This window comes from Epithele typhae, assembly GCF_022376455.1.
Source record: "Epithele typhae strain CBS 203.58 chromosome Unknown BXZ73scaffold_11, whole genome shotgun sequence".
NCBI lineage: Eukaryota > Fungi > Basidiomycota > Agaricomycetes > Polyporales > Epitheliaceae > Epithele > Epithele typhae.
In genome coordinates this window covers 535,099-559,279 of record NW_025954202.1, presented here as the reverse complement: position 1 = coordinate 559,279, position 24,181 = coordinate 535,099, and the positions used below count along the sequence as shown (strand labels likewise).

Sequence of the window (24,181 nt, the reverse complement as noted above, 5' to 3'; positions counted from 1 at the left end):
TTGTCAACCAACGCTCTTTCCGGTGTGACCCTCCTGCAGCGCGCACTCCCTTACCGCCCTCGCGCGCTCGTCCAACAACCACATCGCGAACAACCGATGCGCCCTCTCTGTCCACTCCAGGACTGTCCCCGTTCTTCTCACAAAACGCATAGTGATGCACACACGCGAACCGCAGTTCCACTGGGAAAAAGTTGTCACTAATCCACTATGGGGCTGATTCCACCGAGTCGGGCGCCGACGCCTGTGCGTAATGTTGCATCCTGAGCACATAATCGTACTTCGTCCACACAGTGACCGTCGGGGAAATAGAGCCAAGGTGTTTCTTCAGAGTGCGGTGCTGTATCGTTGCGGAGACAACGTCGGAGACTGAAATCCACCGCGGAGATGGAAGTTGGAACTGCTCCGCTGAGCAGCCGCTGGCAGAAGCGATCGTCGTACGACGATCCACCGAGCTCTTCAGATCTACCGGCCCTGTCCACACTCCTGTGCGCCTTGCCATGGCCCACGACCACATTCCCTTTGTGCCCTGGTGACAAATTGGTACATACTGAGCCTTGATCTCCACGTCTACTTTCGATGCCATGCGGAGTCTGAACAAAAGCGCCTGCCTCCGAGTCTACTTCGAGCCAGAAGCTGCACTGGTGTTAGACCCTCGGTAAGCAGCATGTCCTGGAGTAAAATCTGGTATGTGTATGGGCGCGTTGGAGCCCCTACCTTCACCCTCGATCGAGCTAACTTTCCTATCCAATGCCGGCCGTTCCACGGCCTTCCTTAGCAACCTCCTTGTTCCACTCCGGGAAGTCGGGACTTCGCGGGTCTAAGCAACGGGAAAGCGAGAGAAGCAGAGGTTCCAGGCCGGCGGTTTAGAAATGCCGACTGTAAGCAAAGCTCGACCACTTGAAAGACGGCAGTCTTGAATTGGTGAGTGTACATGTACATCCCAAGTCCCCCGTATATTCACCGGTGATTGATTGCTATGAAGCTAAAGCCAAGCGTGACCCGGAGCCTCTGGATGCGCGAGAACGGAGGGTGCGTCCCAGGCGTCGGTCTGCTATTGTCCGGGCACGAACACGCGCAACCCGATCTCGATCCGGCTACCTCCAAGCGCTCAAGTCCTCAACCCCGCCACTGACCACTGTGGCCCGCACATCTCTTCCCCCCACCATCTCTCTCTCGACTTGTCTCCCTCCCAGTGCGTTCCCCTGCAAGACATCCAATCTGCTGCTTGTTTCCCCGCGCCTGCCTGCTCGAGAGCTAATTTGACCTACATTTCCTTACCGTACCCCCTCCAACCACCCTCCGCCACCGGTTCGCAAACCTTGCGATTCGGCTCCGTCATATCACCTTGATGCTGTCAGACATCCTCTATTATCTTCCCGCTCTCCGGGTAGCCATTTCCTCGGCAATCATCGAGATCTCAATTGTCCTCATCATCTGCGGGGTCATCATCCCCGTTGAAGTCAGTGGCGTCGCCAACTCATCCGCGTCCCTCGCCACTCTACCCATCTCTCATCCTTTCTGGTGTCATTTATCACTCCTATCTCCTCTTCACCTGCTCTTCGATGCGGCTGTCTACGCGCTATCAACCACCCAGCTCCTCATCCTCGAGACCATCTGTTCCCTCATACTCGCCACTCTCACCGTCACCTCCACCTTGAGGGACCCTCTCGCGTGTGCTGTCGCTTTCGGTGCATATGTTGCCGATATCGTGGCCCGTGATGCCGCCTCCACAACGATTCTCGTCGCCGAGACGCTGTGGGGTGCCTTCGTCGCCACCCTCCACGCGCTCAAGGACCGGGAGCCGCCCGCACCCCCTTCCTCTCCTCACGGAGCTCAAGTCGAGAACCCGTCAAATGCTGAAAGTTTAGCGAAAGTGGTCTTCAAGCCCAAACATTTGGCTGACCACCCTCGGCGCTCCTTGTCGACGAATGACCGCCGTGTTCAGCTAGAGATCCAACGGTACGTGATTGCATGACATACTCTTTCTTCTAGTACATCTCTCAACGCATTTAACGTTATAGCACGCGGGAAGCCAAAATCGCGCTTGCCCTCTCACACCTCGCTGAAGACCCGAACGCCTTTTCATACTCCTACTCCTCGACGTGTTCCTGGGATTTCTCCTCCTCCGACTCGGAAGGCTCCAGCGAGGCTGTTACCCCCACTACCTCAGAAGATGAAGGCGTAGCATCAACCCTGAGCAAGACGTCCGATTCTGCGGTTTCCCCAGGAATCAAGCCCGCGACAACTGTAGTCCCAAGTCACGTCGGCATCCACCCTCCCGTCGTGGCCCATCGCATCGCTAGCTTCGCCGAGGCCCCGCTTTCTCCTGTCATCCCCCCGCACGAGAAAATACAACAGGAGTCTCCCCTCACTGCATTGGACCTAGTCGTCGACCCTGGCATCGCCTCTTCCTCCATCGTCAACCCGTTCTCCCAGGCCGCCCCCAACCCTCTTCTCCTCCCCGCCGCTGCTACCCAGAGCCCTCCGCGCTCAGCCTTCAACGCTTTCACCAGAAACGCCCCACTGACTCCCCCCAAATCACTTGATAGTCATTCGTTGCTCGGATTAGGGTCGTCCGTTCCTCCCTGCCCTCCGCCGTCGATTATCCACGAAGAAGTCCCGATGCTGATAGAAGCAGACTTCGACCTCGCCGCCGCTTCAACAGCACTTCAAACCACAATATACGGGGAGATCACCCCGTTCGCGGACGAAGTCATGACGGTCGACACAGCTGACGCGCAGACGACGGATCCCGACGTGATCATGACCTCAGACCCGATGGCCGTCGATCAAGGCGAAGAACCGATGAACATCTCCGGTCCCTTCGACCTCGTCCACTGCCCCGCCGCGCCCGAAGTCGAGATGGCCACGGACGACAACGCCCGGCCCCGGTCCAGACCGTCGCGCTTCGGCCCCCCTCTGCCAGCCCCGCCGCCGCCGCCGCCGCCGCCGCCGCCGCGCGCGTCCGACGTCTCCCCCGCAACCTCCGCGTCGTCCTACCTCGCCACGCCGTCCGGCCCCGCGCCGCTCGCGGGTTTCGCGCCGCGGATCGTGGTGCGGGACGAGAACGACGAGCTCGTGGACTACGCCTCCGACGGCGAGTGGCCCGCGCCGCGCCGCACGTACGTGCCCTCGGTCGTGCCGGCGGAGAAGCCGCCGACGGAGGTGCCGGGGCTCGACATGGACGAAGGCATGGGCGACGACGACGGGTCCTCGCGGGTCCCGAAGCCGCGCGCGCCTCCCCCTCCGCGCCAGAACCACCGCGTGCTCCCGCGCCCGCCCGCCCCAGGGACGCCTGTGGGGAGGAGGCTGCCGGTGAGCGCGGGCGCGTGGGACGGCGAGCGCGACGATGCGTCGGGGTCGGGCACCCAGTGGTGGAAAGGGAAGGATAGGGCGCGGGCGGGGGAGACGCCTGTGATCAGGCGGCCGCGCGCGAGCGCGTGGGACGAAGACGAGGAGTGTGTCGGCAAGGGCAAGGGCAAAGCCACGGCCAAGGCCAGTATGCCGGACGTCGACGGGTTCTTGGACTCGATCGACCTGGGTGGCGCCGGCGCCTTGCCATTGAGGGCGTTCTACGATGAAGAGCCCGCGGGGAGCTCGCGGAGGGGCAGCAATCGCCTGAAGACGGACGATGGTGTGGAGGAGGGCGGCGGGGACGTGGAAGAGGACGAAGATGACGAAGACGAAGACGAAGATGAAGACGCGGGCAAGAACCAAGCCCAGCAGACACAGCAGAACGACCAGGCCGACGACGAAGACTCGAGCGATGACGACGACTACAAGCCCGATGAAGACGACGACGGCGATGACTCCTCGGACCTTAGCTCTGACGACGAGTGAAGGACTTACTGTACGTGAGCACTGCCAGACCCGCGTCGGGCTGGAAGGGACTCTTGCCTATTTATCATTTATCTATTGGACTTGACGGAGCATCGACTGTCTCCTCGGAGTGGTCCTCAAGGACCGTCTTCAGCAGTTGTGGCTCCGTCGTTTTCTCTGGTTTTCTCTGTAGTTGTGCATAATTTGGTTTGTCCCTGCTATTCTGTAGATTAATTTGTCGCACCGTTGCATAGTCCGTCCCGTCCGTGACATCCTGTACTCTACCTTACCGTTCCATTTTGTATACCATCGTGCTGTTCGTACTCTCGATCTCCAACCTGCGAAGCCGCGCCCGTCTCTTCTGCGACTCGCGTCCGCGGCGCGCTGCGGCCACACGTACGCGAACGCGTCCCAGCTTGCGTCGTTTCGCCACTCGTGTGAGGCCTCGTTCGCGACCCCGCGCCGTACCCGTAGGACGCGAGGGGCACCTCGAGGTCCATGGGGCCCGCGGCGAGGGTGTGCGTGAGGACGAAGGAGGTCGCGGTCGTCGCGAGGGTGAGGTCTGCGGGCAATGCGGTGGACATAGGGTCAAGCGCGTGGGAAGTGGAGGTAGAGATTCAGTACGTAGAGGTTGACGGGATGATTGGCGGAAGACCTCAACGGGGTGGGAGACGTCTAGTGGATCGAAGGCGGGGGGAACGATGATTCCGAACCTGGTGGGCGCTGGATGAATGGGTTGAGTATATGCGAGCGCATGGGGACGGAGGAGGCCCGTACGCTTAGTTCCCGTCGTCTCTGGGGTCATGATGGGATCTCCGTGAAAGTTGGGCACGCTGGATGAAGGTCATGAGCCTGCAGATAGCTGTATCCGCATGCGTGTACTGCCGTCACGGCAACCAGTTTGTGTGATGAACAACCCATATTCCCTCCATTCACGCGATCGTGGAGAGCCGGAGAAAGAGCCGTTTTATACAAAAGAGACAGCAAGAGTCTCGACTACGTCACACAGCCACGACAAGCATACTACTTCATCTCGGTGAACATCTGGATCGAGTGCTCCAAGAGCTGAATGTCAGCCTCGAACGTCTTGCGCTAGAAGGACACGCGGCGTAAGCAGCTGCGACGGATCCACGCCAGACACGCGACCCACCCTCTCCTCGTTCGCAAGGCGGACGCTCTCCGGCACCGTCGACTCGTAATCCGCCTGCGCCTCGATCTTCTGGATCTTCGACAGGTTCATCTTCGCGATCGCGAGCTTCTTCTCGCCCTTGTTGACCTCGGCGTCGATGTCCACCTGGCCCTACATCACAGCACGCGTCAGGCGCAGCGAGCGAACGCGGACACGGTGGCACGTACCCTGACGAGGATGTGGGTGAAGATGGTCGGCGTCAGCAGCTCCGAGCCGCAGCCGGCGGGGACGCCGCTGATGTCGCGCACGACGTCGACGGACATGCAGTTCTTCGTCAGCGCGAGGAACGTCGGGATCTGCGAGGCGAAAAGCTCGGCCTCGTCCTCCTTCTCAGCGCGCATGAAGACTGGAAGGGTGGCGTTAGCGACCGAGTTGGGGATGGAATATTGTGCGCTCTCACCCTGGAGATTCTGCTGGACGTTGTACGCGGCGGCGAGGGCACGGGAAGCTTTAACGGCGGAGAACACGAGATCGAAGTCGCGCTCCGCCTGTGAGAACTCGAAGGCTTTGTCCTGCGGTGGGTCCATTCGTCAGTGACGTGAGATTGATGGGATCTCCGCGAAGACGTACGAAAGTGGGGTACTTCGATACCATGATCGACGGCGTGGGGTCGTTCGGGCGGCGCGGCAGGCGCTGCCAGAGCTCCTCGGTGACATACGGCATGAAGGGATGGAGGAGGCGGAGACCGTGGTCGAGACACGTGTAGAGCGTCTGCTGTGCGGACTTGCGGGTGGTCTCCGACGCCGACTCTTCCGTCATGGGCTTCATCGCTTCCTAAACACGCAGTGAGCTAACGAGTGCGAGGGATGCCCGAAGTTCTTACAATATACACGTCACAGAGCTCGTACAGCCAGAAGTTGTACGCAGCGTTGGTGGCGCTCATGAAATTGCGGTCGGTCAGCTGCTTGTTGATCTCTTCCGACGCGAGGTTGAGCTTGTGGAGGATCCACTTCTCAACGAGCGACTCGTTGCCAGTGGGCTGATGCGGCCACGACGATCAGACGCACCCGACGCCGCGAAACGTATCTCCTCACCTGGGCAGCAGGAGAAGGCACGAAGGTCTCGTCGAGCTTGAGCATCGCGAACTTGGTCGCGTTGAAGATCTTATTGCAGAACTTGCGGTAGCCCTCCACGCGCAGGATCTCGAGGTTGATGTCGCGCCCGCCGCCGGAGTAGGCGCAGAGTGCGAAGCGGAGCGCGTCCGTGCCGCACTGGGGGATGCCCTTCGGGAAATCCTTCTTCTGGCCGGCCTTTGCCTTCACGATCTCGCGCTCGTCCAAGTTGCCCTCGTACAGCTTCTGGTGGAGGGACTCGAGGTCGAGACCCTGGATGACATCGAGCGGGTCAATGACGTTCCCGAGTGACTTGGACATCTTGCGCCCGTGTGCATCTCGGATCATCGCGTGACAGTAGACCTCCGAGAACGGCATCTTGCCGGTCAAGTGAACGCCGAGGATGACCATGCGGGCGACCCAGAAGAAGAGAATATCCCAGCCGGTCTCGAGCAATGAAGCAGGATAGAACATCTCGAGATCCTTAGTCTGGGCGATGGCTGTCGCGTCAGTGGAGCGCATATTGGGAGGCCAAGGACACCCACTTTTGACGGCCATCCCTGGATCGACCATGGCCAGAGACCGGACGAGAACCAGGTGTCGAGCACATCTTCATCTTGCTCCAAAGTGAACTTCGCACCTGCCGCAAGCTTCTCGGCGCGGGCCATCGCTTCTTCCAGAGTGCGGCCAACCACCCAGTGCTTGCCGTCGTTGCGCTGGCATCGCGCGGGTCAGCCGGAGTGGATGCCATATCCTCAAAGGAACGACTTACATCCTGATCCTGGCCCTCGACTTTGACGAAGTAGGCAGGACACCTGTGACCCCACCACAGTTGCCGCGAGATACACCAGTCCTGAATACCTTCGAGCCAACGATACCACTCAGCCTCGGACGACTTGGGCGCGATGTTAAGCTCGCCCGCCCTTGTGCGCTGTACACTCGTCAGCTCATGTGTCCGAACCCTTCGAGACTCCGTGACATACCTTGACGGCCTCCTCTGCCAGCGGCGTGCAGTTCACCCACCATTGTGGCTTGAGAATGGGTTCAATGACGTCTCCGGACTTGCTGCAAATGGGAATCTGCATCGGGTTGTCCTTGGTCTCGACGTACAGACCGAGGTCCTTGAGTGCTTGTACGACAGCCACGCGAGCATGGAAGCGCTTCATGCCCTGCGAACCGCGACACGAATTCAGCGAGGAATCTTAGAGTGGCGGCGGAGTGGCATACCTTGAACTTCTCGCCAGCATTCTCGTTGAAGGTACCGTCGTCGTTCAAAATGTTGATGAAGTCCAACTTGTGGCGAGCGCCGACCTCGTAATCGTTGGGGTCATGCGCGGGGGTGATTTTGACGGCACCAGTACCGAAAGCCATGTCGACGACGATGTCGTCGGTGATGATCGGGATCCGGCGATCAACGAAGGGGTGCTTCACAAACTTGCCATGAAGATGCTGTACGACAAGTCATCAGCGACCCAGCACGAGCACATATCGTCAGGATATTACCTTGTATCGGGGATCCTGAGAGTGAACGGCTACAGCGGTATCGCCCAGCATGGTCTCTGGACGGGTCGTCGCAACGACGATCTTCTCATCTGCTGCCTCGTTAGTACGGCGACTCATTACCGGCCAGAGATAACGTACCTGAGCCCTCTATGGGGTACGCAAATGAGACGATGATACCGAACTCGAATTTCTCCTTCAGGTCGTAGCCAGGCACGTTGAGAAGGGTCCGGCCCTCTAGCTGCTTCTGGTCTACCTATCGTCAAATCAGTGGGAGATTCTTGTCAGGGTGTCAAAAGCCGCGTACCTCGAGATTTGACAGCGTCGTGTTCAGCTTGACGCACCAATTGACCAGCCGATTCGCGCGGTACAGAATCCCCTCTTCATGGAGGGTGCAGAAGGTTTCTACGACGGCTTTTGAGAGGCTCTACACGTGATGGACATACGCAAAGTGAGTACGAGAGCGCAAGGTGACGGCGCATCAGTCTGCGCCATAGCTCCATTTCCATGCCGCGTGCCTTCGCGTGCCCTCCATTAACGCGCGAGTATGGAGACGAGCACAGAGTCACCTCTCATACCGGCGAGAGTGCGCTCGCTAGCATGTATGCAAGAGACTGAGGGAGAAGACGTACCTCGTTCATCGTGAAGGCTACACGAGTCCAATCATAACTTCCGCCCAACCTCTGGAGTTGGTTGGTGATCCGACCTTGGTAGCTAGACCACAGGTTACATACGCGCGTGAACGAGAAGGCATAGGACTCACTCTTCTTTCCATTCCCAGACCTTCTCTACGAACTTCTCGCGTCCGAGGTCGTGTCGCGTGACGCCGGTCTTGTACAATCGCTTCTCAACCACGGACTGAGTGGAGATACCAGCATGGTCGAACCCGGGGACGAAGAGTGTAGTTTTGCCCAGCATACGATTCCTACGTGAAGTCTTGGCTTGCATATGACCAACGAAAGACGGGGAGGACTGACCATCGAACCAAGCAGTCCTGGATCGCGACCGTCAGGGCGTGTCCGATGTGAAGACTGCCGGTGACATTTGGTGGGGGCGAGGGGATAACGAAGACGCCCTCAGGTTTGACTTCGCCGTTCTGTGTTAACTGAGGCTGGAAGAAGCCCTGGGCCTGCCACCAGTCGTACCAAGCAGCCTCGATGGCGATTGGGTTGTAGCCGGCAGGCATGGGCTGCGACATGTCTAGCCCACACTCAGCGCGCAATGGCGGACATCATAGATGCGTTGACGCACCTTTCTTCTCCCCCTTAGGCGTGGTGTTCACGAACGGGACCTCCTGCTCCTGCTCCTTCTCCTTCTTCGCCTTCTTCTCTCCGCCAGCGGGCGTGGTGGCAGCGGCCTTGGCGGCCTTTGCAGCCTTGAGGGCAAGGCGCGCCTCGTTCTCCTTCATCTTAGCTTTTTTCTTCTCTGCGACATGTACGGTCAGCCCGGGCACGTCTGAACCAGAACTAGAGAAACGCACCGGCATTCTTAGAAATGGGTGCGGCGGGGTCGGCCGGGGGCGCGGTAGCCGAGGGCTCAGACATGGCGGCAAGAGAGAAGTGAAGGGGTCTAGTCGGAGGGCGACGAGGGAGGCGGGAAAGGATGAATCGATGCGCCGTTGAACGGAGCATTCAGCTTGGGCAACATTAATCCAGCTCAAAGCGAGTCACTCACTCGATTGGCCGCACTCCAATCGTTATCTTATCTCAGAGGTCTAATCAGGACAGACGCCCAAGATGGACCACGCACCGGAGCGCCCTCAATGCCCGGCACTACGGGATCGCGAGAATAGCCGAGCAAAGCGAGATCTTGCCCTCTTCCGTCCCCTCGATCACTCACTCGTGCTCGATCTCCCCGCCTTTTCTTCCCCTGCGACCTCCTCTCCCGTCCGTCGAGCCCCCTTCGACGTGTCTCCCCCAGCAACGTCCTCACGAACATACCATGGATCCCTACACGTTCGGTGGCAAATACAGGCTCGAGGAAGAAATCTCCATTGACGGCTGTGGTGCGTCGCTCGCTCCCCTCCACCTCTCCTCCCCTTCCCAACGCGTCTTTCCCTCTTCCCAGGCGTCCACACCACCTCCGGAAAGGAAGTCACCATCAAGCTCGAGCCCGCCATTGCAAAGTCCTCGCCCCTCAAACAAGAGTCCAAGATCTACAAGACCCTCATGAATGGCCCCGGCGTCCCGGCAAGCGGGGTGACTACAACATCATGGTCGTCGACCTCCTTGGCCCTTCTCTCGAGGACCTTTTCCGCATGTACAACCGCCACTTCTCCTTCAAGACCGTCCTCATGCTCGCCGATCAACTGGTCAGTCCCCTTCCCCCCTATTTTCATCCTCTGTTTCCTTTTTCCCTACAAAATCCGGCCGAGGTCACCCTTGACCACCCTCTCTACTCCGCTCTCTCAACGCCTCCGAGCCCCGGTCTCACACGATTCCACACGTTCGATGGCCTCCTCTCGGTATGTTGGTGCGGAGACGAACGCCGCGTCCCGACCTACGCCGTCTCGCGCGCGCTGCCCTACCGACCGCGTCCCATCTCCGTAATGAACCTAGTTCTGACATCATCGCCCGCAGAGCACATCCACTCTCGCGACTTCGTCTATTGCGATATTAAGCCTGCAAACTTTGTCGTCTTAAAGACCTCTTAGACTGCTAGCTCCGACTGCGTGGTCAACGTTATTGACTTCGGCCTCGCAAAGAAGTTCCGCGACCCCCGCACCAGCTTCCACATCCCTTATCACCAGGATGACCACCACGGTGTAGGCACCTGTCTCTTCGCCGCCATCAGCACCCATCTTGGCATCGAGTGCTCCCGCCGCGACGACCTCGAAGGCCTCGCCTACATACTCATCTACTTCCTTCGCGGCACCTTTCCCTGGCGGAAGATCAAGGACTCCTCCGTGTCCGACACCTGGGACCTCATCCGCGACAAGAAGCTTGAGACCGAATCCGTCCTCACCATCGGCCTCTCCAGCGAGTTTGACATCGTCTACAAGTACGTCCGCGCCCTCGAGTTTGAAGACCTCCGGGACTACGAGGGCCCCCGCTCCCTCTTCCGGGGGCTCGCGGAGAAACATGGCTTCGAGTACGACGGCGTCTTCGACTGGTGCGTCCCCCGCCCAGGCGCGAGCAAGCGCTCCAGCTCCAGCTCGCCTCTCGCGACCCGCAAGCGTGTCTACCGCAGCTGCCGCCACCGCCAGCAAGGCCGCTTATGCGGCCTCACGGAGGGTTCGAGCATAGTCGTTCAAGATGTGTCGGTACGTGGCTCCAGAAGTCACTTTAGGTACGTTGGCTCCCCTCTTCGTGTCTCTCCGCTCGCCACTGACGGCGCTTTAGGCCACAGGCCACGTTGAAGGCCGTCAACCGGCGCGGTAAGGGACAAACAGGACGACGTCCCGCGTGTGTATATGCTACCAAGCTAGAATGAATTTCACGGCACGACCACGATCACCTGCGGGACGCCGGCTATATTATCATTATGGACGAACACACCCGCCCCCTTCGTAAACGGGAACGATCATGACCAGCGTGACTCGCCCGCAGACTACCCCTGGCGTGGGTGGTCGCCCGCATTTCCCTCCGTGGATGCTGCGAGGATGGGCGGGTCGGTGGGGTGACCGTGCATATATCTTGTGGACCAGGTCAGTCACAGCCCTCGCTCGCCTAGGAACCAGTGCTGACTGAAGGTGCTTCTGTGCTGCAGCCCACCAACCCAAGTCCCTCCGCCCGCCGCCACCAGTACGTCGCGAGGTGGAGATATGTCCGAATTTATTGTGCGGCTGGGTTACGATGTGTGTATGTACAGTGTGTGTCGGCCTCTCGTACGCAGGGCATACATCCCGCGCTGTGCCCTGAGGCCGTGGTATCGCACCGCCTTCCCTCTCCTCCCCTCTCTCACTTGCACCGCATATCCCCCTACCCTCTGCCCGATCACGTCTTCCCTCCGCTCGCGTTCCCACCCCAGTCCCACCCCCCTCCACTCCCCATCCCCACCCCTTTGGATGCCGCCGTTTTTCGCCGCGTCCCGTTACCACTAGTATGCCCTTGCGTATCTGCCTCTATGCTCGCTGTAGTCGCGTCCTACTTCTGTGGTATCCACGTCCTCTCGCCTGCTTCACTCACCGCATCTTGCTTCGCATGCGCCGAGTCCGTCGTCAGATCACTCGCGTCGTCTCGCGTGATGTTGTCATGAATCCCACTGCTGTCCTTTCCCGCCACTCTTCCGTCGCTCATCTTGAAGCAGGAGACATGATCTAAGGCAAACGTGGCGGCTACGCGCTCATTCAAAAGCTGGGTTCGGGTATGGAATTGAGTGCGTGGCTCATTATATGCCACGCGAATATTTTTAAACGAGCGGCTACCACGCGGCGGCTGAAGGCTCTCAAGGCGATGCTCTGTTGACGCCGCACAGTGATAACAGGCCACCGTGGCGGGCGGACAGGCGGGCACAGTTTCCGCACCCCTCCATGTCTAACACCACCATATCTTCAGATACTCGACCTTCGTTGTCATCGACCACGCCATTCAAGGACCCTTATGCGGCAATTTTTAGCGGAATGTACTTCGGTTTCCTGTGAGTGCGAGTATCTACTAGTACTTTGTGTGCTGAGGGTAAACTGGGTCGACCCAGGCTGTGCGGGCTGGTTCTCCATCAAGCTTATCGATGCTTGAGGAGGCATTACGACGACAAGATCGCTCTGCGATTCCTGGTGCGTGAAGTTGTCCTATCAGGGGAAGCATATGCTCACCAGCGGTCGACGTATCAGGTTGATTGCGTCGGGTAAGTGGTCGTACAATATGCTTCCCCTCAGCATATATAGCCGTATTGACATCCGGAAAGGGTCTTCCAATGGATGTACGGCGCCATCGTCATTGCGCAAGTCTAGTAGGGACAATGCCACCCTGACCGCACGACTATTCCACTCATCGAGCATTTCTGAACCGCAGTTACCTTTACCGTGTGGCTTTGAAAGGATCATGCCCACCTGACTTCGCTGGAAGATGGGCGCTCGACGTGAGTGCGTGCCATCCTTCACGAAATACACTGCCCTATTCAATATTCGTGCTGCATACACAGTTGATCCCGTTCTCGTTGGTGAGCCAAACTTCTGCCATTAGGACGCTTCATTTGACTAATCGTAACCATCCAGTGCTTTGGTATCTTGGTAAGCCAAGGGTACGAATCAGAGTGAACATTCAAGGTATGAGCCACTGACCTTCACATTCGACTAGTTATAACGTGCGGAGAATCCATCTGAGTGCGTTCCTGGTCTGCGTGATCATGCACGGATTTTGATGCGCACTCTCTGTGTCATACAGTGGAGCGGGGACGCCGTTTCATGACGACGGCGTTGGTAGGTTTGAAGTAAATGCCACGAATAAATACCTGATTATATGCTTCACAGGTGTTTATATTAGGCCTTGAGACCGGTAACGCCCGCTACAACCCCCGCGTGTCTGGGTAGTTCAGCTGATATTGAATCGTATCTCTTCTTCCTCAGGCGTGTTCGCAGGTACGTGAGATGCCGCTTCGAATGTGTCAGCGGGACGTGATTGACGCCCCCTTTTGCTAGCCTCCATATACCAAGCGTACGTGGCTTTAAAATGCATCCTGTGCGTGCCTGAGATAATGGTCCGAAAAGGCTCAGCATGGATGCAACCTGCTCGTGGGGCCTCAGGGCGTCGACGGTGATTGTGATGGCAACAGAGTTGCTGATCACGCTCGGGCTGCATAAGAGCAGCGCTGAGCTCTCCCTGTGAGTAATATGCACTACACCTCCGTTATATATTGACTTCTTCTCAGAACGGAATCGGACATGAAAGTCGTGATCATGAACTGGGTGTATTACGTACTCATCCCTGCGATTGCGTTGTCTTCACTCATTCGTTCTCTACAAGGTGTACTTACACTGTAAGTTACTGCCCAAATATCGTCTTCGGGTTGTTTGACATGATCTCGTAGGATTTCTGCCGTCATCATCACAACTTTAGTAAGTCCGTTCCCCTACTTATCGAAGACTGAACGCTGAGTTCCGACGTTCTCGATAGCCGCTTGTCTTACCAACCACTTTGACATACTCGGCCTCTGGTATAATCGCTGTCAGGCGTGAGTACCCGTTGCGAGTGTCACCGACTCTTTGCTGACCCATCATCCCAGTGTTCGGGTACTTCATTCTCGTCTCGTGAGCCTCACCAGAAACATCGATTTTCTCACAAGCTAATACGATTTCAGTTCGAACGCCAGAAAAGCACTTCGTCAGCACATCTTGAACACAGTGGTCGGGGTTGGGGAGACACTCTGAGAAGCATGCCGCTTCGAGGCTCTCCGTCGAGGCCGGGCTGATGTGCACACGCAGCTTCAGCGAAACGGACGTAGAAGCTCCACAGTGAGCACATCTCTATCTCGCAAAGGCGGCGTGACGGAACTGAGCTCTCGTTAGGCGATCCCCCCCTTGCTCGAGTTCGTGTTAGTGGCCGCGTCTTGTCATGTCTTCCGGTAGTTCAAGCCTGAGCGTTCAACTTTCAATGCCCGGAATCACAACGACGTACAGCAAGGTGGTGCGACGCGAGCGAGTACAGAGATTCAGGCGGTCGGTCATCGCAGCGTTCATAGTTCCCGTTTCTACTGACGTCTCCTTTATAACGTCAAAGAAGTGCATTCATTGGCTCCGACGCCCGTCAATCTCCGCACTGCCCCGGTTCAGCAGCGACTTGGCAGATGGCGACGGCACGTCCGTCGATGATCATATGATCACTGGTACAAGATGCTGCGCAAATTGGAGAAGAGTGAGACTGGCTGGTAAGATGCCGAAACTATTGAGACGTCAACCGCATGGACGGTGCCAGGAGTTCGATAGTTGACGCCCTTATAGTCATATGAGGGACAATCCTCTCACGCCTACCTTCCGAGTCCCTGAACGTCGCTCAACGGCATTGCAGTGTACGCTTCCCCGCGACAAGCGGGTGATCTCGTGGGTAAGTACTGACGACGCATTTAAAGCCCGCGCGGTTTCTCGTTCATCGGCGACAGCTTCCCCATGTCTGAACCGTGCCTGCGACCACCTTGCAATGCGCCGTCACTGGATGCCATGTACGGCGCCGTGCTTATTGGCACGTTTGTAGGGCTGATGTGAGTCGAGGCTTTCACCCGTTGTTTAAGCCGCCTCATTTACTCTGCAGCTTATATGGTATCACTCTGTACCAATCCATGAGGTTTTTCGCGCTATACCCACGAGAATCGATGCTGCTCAGGTCTTTGGTAAGTGGGCATAGAATCAGGACAAACTACAAGCCTCACAAATACGCTCCAGGTGATTGGGATCATGTGTGTTGCATGCCCGCATACGAAGAGCACTTGCTGATCACAAACGCAGAGTTTTCGAGTCGATATTCAGCGTTCTTACCATGCACATCTGGTACGTACGTCGACGAGCGGTTGTTTGATATCGCCCTTACTCATGCCTTCGCAGTTACTTCTACTTGGTGACGAACTATTCTCATCCCGAAAGACTTGCATTCGGTGTCTGGTAAGCGGCGTGTTGCTCAGTCGGTGTTTGAAACATTGATCAAGAGCGTGTGTGTGTCACAGGTCTCTTGATGTAAGCATAGCGCTTCGCCCTTTCGCCGGCTGTGATGACCTTCAATCGTCTTCAGCTACTACCGATCTTATCAGTGAGTCTCGAGTAGAGTGATCTCTTCTAATTTTGACGTCGAACTTTGTCATAGTGCCTCACTATCCTCGTCAGTCAAAGGTGCGGTAAGAACTGTCGGCGTAAGTGCTCACTTACATACGTTCACGAGTCAGCTTCTACACCTGGAGAGTCTATATGAGTGAGAAATCCAATCCCTCTCCCTGTGCAGCGAGCAGGTTAACGATTCAAAACTTTATTCAGTTGGTCGGAAATATCGTCTCATGGCAATGGTTGTGGTGAGCGTAGCTTCCACCCTCCTGAAGTCGCTTCGTTGAAGAATGCCGTTTTATCAGGCACTTTTACTTATCGCCGAGCTAGGTATTGCATATTTACTATAACGCGTGAGGTGTTGGATGATACAGGATATTGATACTTACACCCAGCGTTCTATATCGGTACGTTTTCGCTACCAGTGCGTCTGGTTCCTGTGAAGCTGATAGGCGCATTTCGTACAGGATGTACATATCAAGCGTATGTTTTGTCCCTTCTCGTCCGGAGCCGGTCTCATACGTGCACTTAGGTTCCACATTGACCAACTGAGCCGTCTTAGCAGCATATCCGTGCGTATCATGTTCCGATATTATTTTTTTGAACGCTGACGACGCTCTTATAGTGGTTGCTTGCAGCGGGGACTGTCACCGCGGTTGTAGCAGATCTCCTTCTCACTCTCACACTGGTCCTATCACTGAAGAACAGTCGTACCGGGATCAAAGAGTGCGCACATCACTATTCACGTAGAATCCCATGTCTCATCTGTTGATGTTGACGTCGCCCCAGGACGGACTCGCTGGTCAACACAATGGCGCTCTACTTGATATACACCGGTGAGAACTCCAAGACCTGAGCGTGCTTCGAAGAAGGTTCATGCTCACGGTTGTCTTCTTCCGCCAGGTCTCACAACAGGGTATAGAGCGCATCGTCCGATCCGTTTGAGAGTGCACACTGACGCCTCTGACCTGCTGAAGAATTGTAGCCTCTATCACGATGATTATGGTGAATATCTACCGGTTATCGGCTCATATAGTTCTTGTGCTAATACCTTTCATAGTCGCTCGTGTATCCGGATACACTTTCATACTCCGCCTCTGGGATCGTAGCCATCCGACGTATGTTTGTGGCTGTAGCTACCTCACATGCTGACGTGATGCCAGTGTACGGGAACTCAATGCTTGCCGCGTGAGCATTGCATCCTTATTCTCGCCGATGTCGTACAACTACTAAGAGCACTCTTAGGTTGAACGGCAGGAAAGCGCTTGCGAAGCGCGGCGTGAGGACGTTTGGCGGCAGCGATACCTCACCACCCGGAACTCAGCTCCAGTTTCGGACATCCAGGGGCTTGGAGCATGCTTCACACCGGGAAGCAGAAAGCGTTGTCGTCGCTGAAGTGGTGCGTGTTCATACTTTGTCTTTCTTGAAGCCATCCACAAACTATTGGAGTCACAGCAGAACGCAGGAAAGTCGGAGCAAGTCGTGTTCGCCAAACCTGTCACTCACGAGCACGGAGTGTACGCGTAGATGATAGGGTATTACTTGGCGTGCACAATGTGCTCTTGAATATGGATGGTTCTGACGTCGGGGGTGAATCAGATCTCGCTTCTTATACGGCGATAAGCGATTCGGGCGTTACCAGACGGGCCTGAGTATGACCAGAAACCAACACCACGAAGCCGCAAAATGCAATACAACCAATGAGAGCCAACAGACAACAAGGAGACACAGCACAAGATACCAGAAGCAAAGCGCACAGAGCGTATACAGAGTGTTCGACGATATGATATGGAAAAGGGACTCAGTCCATCGAGCCGCCAGCGGACGGCGAGCGGACTCGGAAGGAGGAGGAGAGGGAGTCGCCCCATCTCGCCCTCTGTCCACTTAGCCGCGTGCTCCCCCGGTCCGCGAGCGCAGACGAGCCTTCTTTATCTTCTCAGCTTTCCTCGCCTCCTCGCGAGAGAATGCAACGATGACGGTATTGACCTTCTGGATGAATGCTTGCTCCTCTCGCTGAGACATAGGCGTCGTGGCATCGCACTGAGGGCTGAGTCGGGTTTCGGCTTCTAGTTGAGCGGCGATGCCGGCCTGAGACGTTCTATCCATTAACGCGTCCAGATCTTGTTGAGTGAAGACCCTGTTCGCGAGCGAGCATCCTGGTTGAATGAGGACTGCGTCAGGCAGGTTGGCGGGCTCCGTGACGGGGGCGGCGCTCATCAGGAAACGTGTGGATCTCCCTCTGGAGATTGATCTCCAAATGTTCCTGACGGCAATCACAGGAGAGGGTGCCTCCGGACCGCGCACGCGGGAGAGGCCGTTGCGCTCTGGAGAAGTTACTTCCCACACGGTCTCAGAGGAGACGGCATCTCCTCGGAGGAGATGCCGTCTCCGGCTAGGATCTCGGAGGAGAAGTTACTTCCCACACGGTCTCAGAGGAGACGGCATCTCCTTGGAGGAGATGCCGTCTCCGGCTAGGATCTCGGAGGAGATGTCGTCTCCAGCTGGTGCCTCGAAGGAGATGCCGTCTCCTCCCAGGATCTTGGAGGAGATGTCGTCTCCGGCTGGGACCTTGGAGGAGACATTGTCTCCCCCTGGGACCTCATAGGAGATGTTGTCTCCCACTGTGACCTCGCAGGAGAGTAGCACATCATCCTGTACTCATATATTGCGTAAGGCGTCCGAACGTGTACATGGCATGGTCACTGAACATGTTTAAATACCAGTCATCACAGAACTCTAGTACGGTATCAGATGTCCACCTCCGATCAGCGCGCGGGCCCCAGACCGGTATCAAGTGACAGCTGCGCACGACCCAGCTCACCGGAACTATTGCTGCTTTGCGCACGCGGTTTTCGTATGCACGCGCGATGCGATACAATCCATTCGTCGGGTCTGCCTGAGCTGTGAACGGTGTAAACCATTCTATGTATGCTAGGTGTGTATCACTTTCACGGCGACTCGGCCGCAGCCGTTCGAGGTGAGGTGGAAGGGTGAATATCACGCGAACCTGGGCTGCACGACAGTCTGTAGAACCGTCAGGTGCATTTTCAGGACAAGGTTGTAACATCAGGCGTACCATGCAGTGTCAGTCCGCTGTGCTTGCGCCATCCAGTCGAGATGAGCACGGTGTCGTATCGCGAAGGGCTGGCGTTCATGGCAGGGCTTGCACGGATTCGAGATGTGCGTTGCTGTTCAAGGCTGAATGGACCGGCTTTGAAGTCAGTTGTAACCTGCTTGTACAAGCCGTATGAGGATGATAGGAGGTTGGGAAGCCGGAGGGGAATGGGGGAAGTCGATTGGAGATAGCTTGAAAGGGCTTGCTCAAAGGACGGTGCACCCATTTGAGACTGAATGTGCTGCCCACTTTGTACACCAAGCCCGGGGGTACGACTGATCTTGTAGGGAAGGGATTCCTGGATGGTAGATGGGGAAGGTGTGTGCGGGCAGACAGGAGCAAAGCGTACCTCGTAGCCGACTTCTGTATCCTCTTCATGCCCTTCTGTCTCGCTCTCGTATCGCGCCTCATCATCGTTGTCTTGTGCGGCAGAGAGCTCGCCTACGGCACGTCCGTGCAGTTCGTCAATGAGTTCTTCATGCGAGCGAGGTGTAGATGCAACCGAACCACTGGAAGGTTTTGCTGAGGCCGGGCTGGTGGTTTCTTCCGCTTCGTCGGGAACAAGCCAGGTCTCGGCGTCTTCACCAGCCCCGTCTGAGGGGATAAACGGTGCAGCAGTGGGGAGCGCTTCGTCCGGGTACAGGGTGTGTGAGATTGGGAGGTTGGAGGTGGTCGTAGAGGAGGTCGAGTTTTCAGCCCAACGGAAATAAGATTGAAGGTAGCGAACCTTCTCGCGTCGAGTAAGCCAGGTGACCATCTGCTTCAAATAGTCTCGGCGGTTGCTTGCACGATATGCGAGCTTGGTGAAGTCGATGTGCAGCCGCTCTGAAATGTCGGTACTAAGGCCGTCGCACGGTCCAAGGTTGATGATTGAGTCGAGGTAGTGGATAAGCCAGTGGAGCTTGGGGATGTTGAAGTGCGGACATAAACCGAGGTCGACAAACACCTGTTTGTTGGCATGGAACGTAGCGAGGGCATCACGGAGGAGTGTGAGGGTAGTGGTGGAGTGTCGTGGAAGATGGGCGAGATAAATGAAGTCGAGAATGGCTCGGGTGCAGACCAAGACGCGTGGGTGGGACGCGTGTAAGCCGGATGCAACACCCACGAAGACGCGCTCCATCTGCCTGTACTCATTCCCCGTCCACTGCTTTATCTTTGAGATTCCCCTCTTGAAGATTCGAAGATCCTGGTATGGTGGGACGCGTGCCATCCGTGCGTCTACTTCATCTTCTAGGTCGGTGCTAACCCACTTCACCAGATGATCCTTGAACACTCCCTTGTGAAGCTGGTGGAGAAGATCGGGTGCGATACAAGCGAAGATGTTTGCGTATGGAAGATTGGCCCAGAAAGGTTCAGGTACGTGGTGGAGACCTTCATTGGTGAACCTCTTGTCCGTAACCGGGTTGTTGAGAGCAGCCTTTGTGGTTGTCGGGTCTCGGTAGAGAGAGTCGAGAGGCTCACCGCGTTGGTCTGCTTCAACGATACACGTTGGACAGCGGTTCTGCTTGCAACAGGTGATCAAACACTGCTCCGGGAAGTCTGCCAGGTACGCTGCAAGAACTGGATGGATACGACGGACGACACCATCTGCGCATACCATTTCGACACCATTGATGCCGGCCTCGATGAGCGGCTTGAGGAGGAGGGACATGCAATAGTGGAAGAGACGATAACCCTGTAAGGCTCTCTCTTTCTCGGGGAAACAGAGCAGCTTTGACACCGGTATGTAGCCGAGCAGAACAACCGCGCGGCGTGAGGGAGACTTGCGCACTGTCTTGGATATGTTGCCTATCGTCAAGTAAACTGGCCACGCCTGCTTGTCGCCACTGAAGACGGAGAGTTGGGTCTTGTCTGAGGCGATGATGACCGACGCAGCTGTGGCTCCCTGAGGTAGTATTTTCTTTGGTATGCAAGTTCATCGGCCTCTGACTGCCAGACAGAAGCATGTACACGCACCTGCACCTCTGACATCCACTTCCCCGAGTGCATGTCATCGATGTATTCCATCGCTACTCCTCCATCCTCAGACACCTCATACTCGCACCGTGGCTCATAAGCCATCTCTCCGTCAAACTCCGGATTGCCTATGAGATCTTCAATGAGATGAACCGGGTTCCTCCCCCACAGGTCAAGCGCTTCCGTTATTGGTTGGTTGTTCTCGTCGGTAAGTGTGCCTGTGACACCAATCTCGTGCATATACCATGACGCTTTTGGCCCAGGGAGGGTATCAATGGCTTTGAGAAATGAGCGATTGTCCTTCATGGCTTCAGAAAACTCGTCCGGGGAGTTGTCACGGTTTCGTGTGATCTAATTCCAGTGAGTTGGGGTTCTATGTTATCTGAGGATTCCGAACACTCACTGCACTCAGCTTCAGAAGCTGGTCTGTGTATCGCTGGTTGGTACCGCTCTCGATGATCCACTCTGCCAGCTGCCACTCGTCATGGCTCTTGAAAGGATGCCATGGTGCTTGGTTTTGCGAGATGAGGTCTAGTTGTCGGACATGGAAGCGAGTCATGCCGTGTCGAAGTCGGAGGGATGGATGCTCAACGTGCTTTATGAGGATGTGACGAGGGTATCGGAGTGGGGACAAAATGGAATCTGGCATCCTGGACGGTTTCCGGAAAGAGGGTGGAGTCGGAGTTCGTTGCTCAGCAAGGGGCCAGGACTCAGGAGGTGCGACACATTTTTAGTGCCGTCCTATCGCTCTTGCCCCCACCACTCACATCATTCTCAACTAGCCAGACACCGCTGTGCTATCTGCTGATGGCAGCTACACGTCCCAAACCCCGTGCCCGTGCTGCTGATATCGGCCAGAGTCATTCTGGCTCCCCAGAACCACCTCCCACTCCAACTACACAAGAAGAACGTGGCCACCGGACTCGTACAAGCCGAAGGAACAATATTGGTGACAACCAGCCTGATGAGAATAATGGTGAGCAGACAACGGTGCGCAGGGGCTCTCGTCCTCTTCGAGCTACCCCGCATGCCAACATGGGTATGTTTTTACGCTGCTTCTCAAGCCGCAATTGTTGATACCTTTGCCCTTAGGATTATTGAGCGGCCTGCGACCAAACCAGGCAGTCATTCCACATCCTAACGCACCACCTGCCGCTGAAGAAGGTTCAGAAGAGATGACCCACGAAGATGTGGCAAGGGAGCGCGGGGATGACGATGGTGATGAAGACTACAATGTAGGGAAGTCCACAACTCGTGCGGCACAGGAGCCCGTCATGGATGTGAGTCGTCTACATTGTTTCTGGTTCAAACGTGGGTAATAGTTAAACGTGTCACCAGCTCGCTTCAACCTCACGGTTTACCAGCCTCGAACGTGTTGGAGGCCATCACGCTGTTCCAATCCCACCGAGTTCAACAGCCTCTACTACATCTACACCTAGTGGAACCCCCACCGTATCGCTTCCAGCAGATGTTGCAAGCGTTATCCAACTGTTGAGCTCCCCGGCATTGCTTCAAAAGCTGACACAGACATCGGAGGCGCCTTTCAATCCGTCTTTCATGCCTCAGGTCTCCTGGACGTCCAGTTTGCCTTCAACCTCTCTCCCCTCTTCCGTTCAGCAACAATCTCGTGTTTCCACACCTACCCCTGGCACGGCTTCAAAACGAACAGTCCCAGATGACACAATAGCGCTTTCAAAAGACGAGCTCTCACGGATCAAGAAAACAAAGCACAACGCATCAAGGGCTCGGCTCTGGCATTACAACGATGACGCAATTCGTGGAGGAATACTGCGACATGCATCCGAGACGCTCCTAATCTACTTCGCCTCCTGCTGCCCTTTCCCGACTGACACAGAGCGCGAGGTCGCCACAAATAACGCTGTGAAGAACGCCGTGCGCACTATGCAACGTGAGGGCGAGGGCGACAACACCTCATCGGCCGAACTTCCACCATTCCAGCTTACCAAGAAGGAATCCTCTATGGTGTGTAGCAGCGGTGTACTTTGCTTTCCAGTCCGCTTGATTGATGCCTTTGGTAAAGCTTGAGGGTCTCGACTCCGCTGTTCGAAGCCGTGCCAAGCAGGCTGCTACCACGGTTGTTCGTGAGCTGTATGGGTTTGTCAATGTGAGCACACGTCTAGGTACCAAGGAAGCAAACACATCAGGAAAACCTTAACGAGCTAATTAGCTCTAGGCTAACTAGCAATAGCACTATCGACTTAGCTATTCACGCTAGCACACTATGAACAGCTAGTCATACTATTTGACCACTATGTTTCACCTCTCGCAACTATGTAGCTAGTTGTTCTGCTGCCACAGCTAGTGGATCTAAATCAAATATATTTGTACCGGATCTGAACTAATGTCTAGCTACTCGTCGTGCACCTCTCCTACTCCGTCTACATGGTCTTCGCGCGCCAGAGAGCCTCGGCGCCCAGCCAGGTCATGGTGCGCTCTGGCACGAAGGGGGCCATGGTGCGCACCTCGCGGCGAGCCGCAGCAAGCGTGCAGAGTGTGCCGGGCGTGTAGATGCGCTCGACGCCGTCGCCTGCGCTGTTGGGTGCGATCGCGTGCTGGGGCTTCGCGAGGGCGTCCGCACGGTCCCACCGTGCAGCGTGCTCGTGCTCGTGCTCGCGCTCGGGTTCGCAGAGACAGGGACTGTCATGATCACGGTGCTCGCGACGATGCGCGCGCAGCCCTTGGAGCGCGCGGGGGTGCTCGCGGTCGTAGTAGGCCTCGCGGTAGTAGCGCAGGAGGCGGCAGAGCGCGGCCTTGTCGCGGAGCGTGAGCGTGGCGGCGGGCGACGCGGATCCGCCGGAGGAGGGCGCGGAGGTCGCTGAGCACCGGGAGGGCGACAAGGAGGCAGAGCGCACCGCCGAACTGGGGGGCAGCTCAGCTGGAGGCGCGAGCGGGGAGCGGGAGGCTGGATGACGGCGCGAGGAGGGCGCAGCGAGAATGACGCGGACGAGATGGGCTAGGCGGGCGACGCGGATGCGGATGCGGGGGCGAGACAGGGTGAGGTGGCGAGGTGGGCAATGCGGGAACGAGGTGGGCGGCGCGATGAGATGGGCGAGATGGGCGATGCAGGTAAGGCGGGGCGACGCAGGTGATGTGGGCGACGCGGGCGATATGGGCGACGCGGGCGAGGTCATCGAGGTGGGGCGACGTGTGACACAGGCCAGGTGGGTGAGGTGGGGGCGAGACGGGCGACGCAGACGCATGTGATGTGACCCGTGCGATGTGCTTGGAATGGGCGAAACGGGCGAGGTGAACGGGCAGGGGAGGAGAAGATGCGCAGGAAAAAACGAGAGCTCACCATAATAAACAACGACTTCATAGCTAGCGCCTTCGAAGACGTCCTTGAGGGAGAGGAGGGAGGTGGGGAGCTAGTGGGTGAGTGCGACGGCAAATGCGTGCTTGTACGCATGGAGCGCGGGAGGCTGGCGTGGTCGGCATAGAAGAGGAACAACTGGAAAGCGGGAAGACGATGAGGACGATGGGGACGACAAGCTGGTGCTGGCAGTGCCACACAACGGGAGACTCACCAAAACCTAGGGGCCCGCAACAGCTCATCGAGGAAGCGGCAGGTGAGGAGAGTGTTGGCTTGTTCATCGGATGTTGCGCCAGGAGGAAAAGACGGGGAGGGTGCTAGTGGACGAAGGGAAAGACGCGCTGGCAGGTCCAGACGCGTGGGAAACGACGCGCGTTGCGTGGACTCCAGCGCTTGGCACTGCTAGCACTCTCCTCGTCGTCGTCCTCATCGTCCTCGTCGTCCTCTGGCCTCCCCTTGTCCGTCTCATCATCGCCCGTCTCGCTCTCGCCCATTCTGCTCTCTCCCTCCCCGCCACCTTACCCATGTCAATCCG

At 56.9% G+C, this 24,181-nt stretch overlaps 6 protein-coding genes across 6 annotated transcripts; 4 read left to right on the top strand and 2 right to left on the bottom strand.

The window, feature by feature from the left end:
* Positions 1–664: 664 nt before the first annotated feature.
* On the top strand, positions 665–3,840 carry BXZ73DRAFT_75917 (uncharacterized protein; the record flags this gene model as incomplete). The annotated part of the gene is made up of 6 exons (XM_048022314.1): positions 665–684; positions 802–878; positions 983–1,029; positions 1,194–1,308; positions 1,392–1,959; positions 2,022–3,840. 6 exons carry the CDS (start codon positions 665–667, stop codon positions 3,838–3,840), a joined length of 2,646 nt encoding a protein of 881 aa, XP_047880063.1.
* Positions 3,841–4,842: 1,002 nt separating this feature from the next.
* Positions 4,843–9,104, bottom strand: BXZ73DRAFT_75916 (tRNA synthetases class I-domain-containing protein; the record flags this gene model as incomplete). The annotated part of the gene is made up of 18 exons (XM_048022313.1): positions 4,843–4,911; positions 4,970–5,119; positions 5,176–5,520; positions 5,579–5,782; positions 5,832–5,987; positions 6,043–6,549; positions 6,606–6,776; positions 6,833–6,991; positions 7,044–7,229; positions 7,288–7,509; positions 7,564–7,652; positions 7,702–7,816; positions 7,868–7,987; positions 8,193–8,274; positions 8,324–8,485; positions 8,538–8,760; positions 8,812–8,985; positions 9,041–9,104. The coding sequence occupies 18 exons, from the start codon at positions 9,102–9,104 to the stop codon at positions 4,843–4,845; spliced, it is 3,198 nt and encodes a 1,065-aa protein (XP_047880062.1).
* Positions 9,105–9,501: 397 nt separating this feature from the next.
* BXZ73DRAFT_88923 (kinase-like protein) lies at positions 9,502–10,940 on the top strand (the record flags this gene model as incomplete). The annotated part of the gene is made up of 6 exons (XM_048025116.1): positions 9,502–9,565; positions 9,628–9,758; positions 9,806–9,871; positions 10,142–10,192; positions 10,214–10,675; positions 10,902–10,940. 6 exons carry the CDS (start codon positions 9,502–9,504, stop codon positions 10,938–10,940), a joined length of 813 nt encoding a protein of 270 aa, XP_047880061.1.
* Positions 10,941–12,031: 1,091 nt separating this feature from the next.
* On the top strand, positions 12,032–16,771 carry BXZ73DRAFT_99373 (uncharacterized protein; the record flags this gene model as incomplete). Its single annotated transcript, XM_048027981.1, has 38 exons — positions 12,032–12,138; positions 12,196–12,274; positions 12,332–12,345; positions 12,406–12,450; positions 12,513–12,579; positions 12,643–12,660; positions 12,716–12,741; positions 12,798–12,823; positions 12,885–12,919; positions 12,971–12,995; positions 13,067–13,078; positions 13,139–13,154; positions 13,208–13,321; positions 13,369–13,476; positions 13,528–13,555; positions 13,614–13,671; positions 13,723–13,747; positions 14,566–14,694; positions 14,745–14,823; positions 14,876–14,889; positions 14,939–14,980; positions 15,035–15,091; positions 15,219–15,236; positions 15,291–15,305; positions 15,370–15,395; positions 15,458–15,492; positions 15,550–15,574; positions 15,640–15,651; positions 15,712–15,727; positions 15,777–15,816; positions 15,870–15,970; positions 16,034–16,080; positions 16,148–16,160; positions 16,222–16,249; positions 16,305–16,362; positions 16,408–16,432; positions 16,490–16,643; positions 16,700–16,771. The coding sequence occupies 38 exons, from the start codon at positions 12,032–12,034 to the stop codon at positions 16,769–16,771; spliced, it is 1,809 nt and encodes a 602-aa protein (XP_047880060.1).
* A 1,120-nt stretch (positions 16,772–17,891) lies between these two features.
* BXZ73DRAFT_43384 (uncharacterized protein) lies at positions 17,892–20,621 on the bottom strand (the record flags this gene model as incomplete). The annotated part of the gene is made up of 4 exons (XM_048019135.1): positions 17,892–18,268; positions 18,321–18,639; positions 18,922–20,259; positions 20,316–20,621. The coding sequence occupies 4 exons, from the start codon at positions 20,619–20,621 to the stop codon at positions 17,892–17,894; spliced, it is 2,340 nt and encodes a 779-aa protein (XP_047880059.1).
* Positions 20,622–21,122: 501 nt separating this feature from the next.
* On the top strand, positions 21,123–23,246 carry BXZ73DRAFT_75912 (uncharacterized protein; the record flags this gene model as incomplete). Its single annotated transcript, XM_048022312.1, is given in 7 exon segments — positions 21,123–21,291; positions 21,408–21,595; positions 21,654–22,298; positions 22,357–22,440; positions 22,686–22,790; positions 22,904–23,044; positions 23,064–23,246. 7 exon segments carry the CDS (start codon positions 21,123–21,125, stop codon positions 23,244–23,246), a joined length of 1,515 nt encoding a protein of 504 aa, XP_047880058.1.
* Positions 23,247–24,181: the final 935 nt, after the last annotated feature.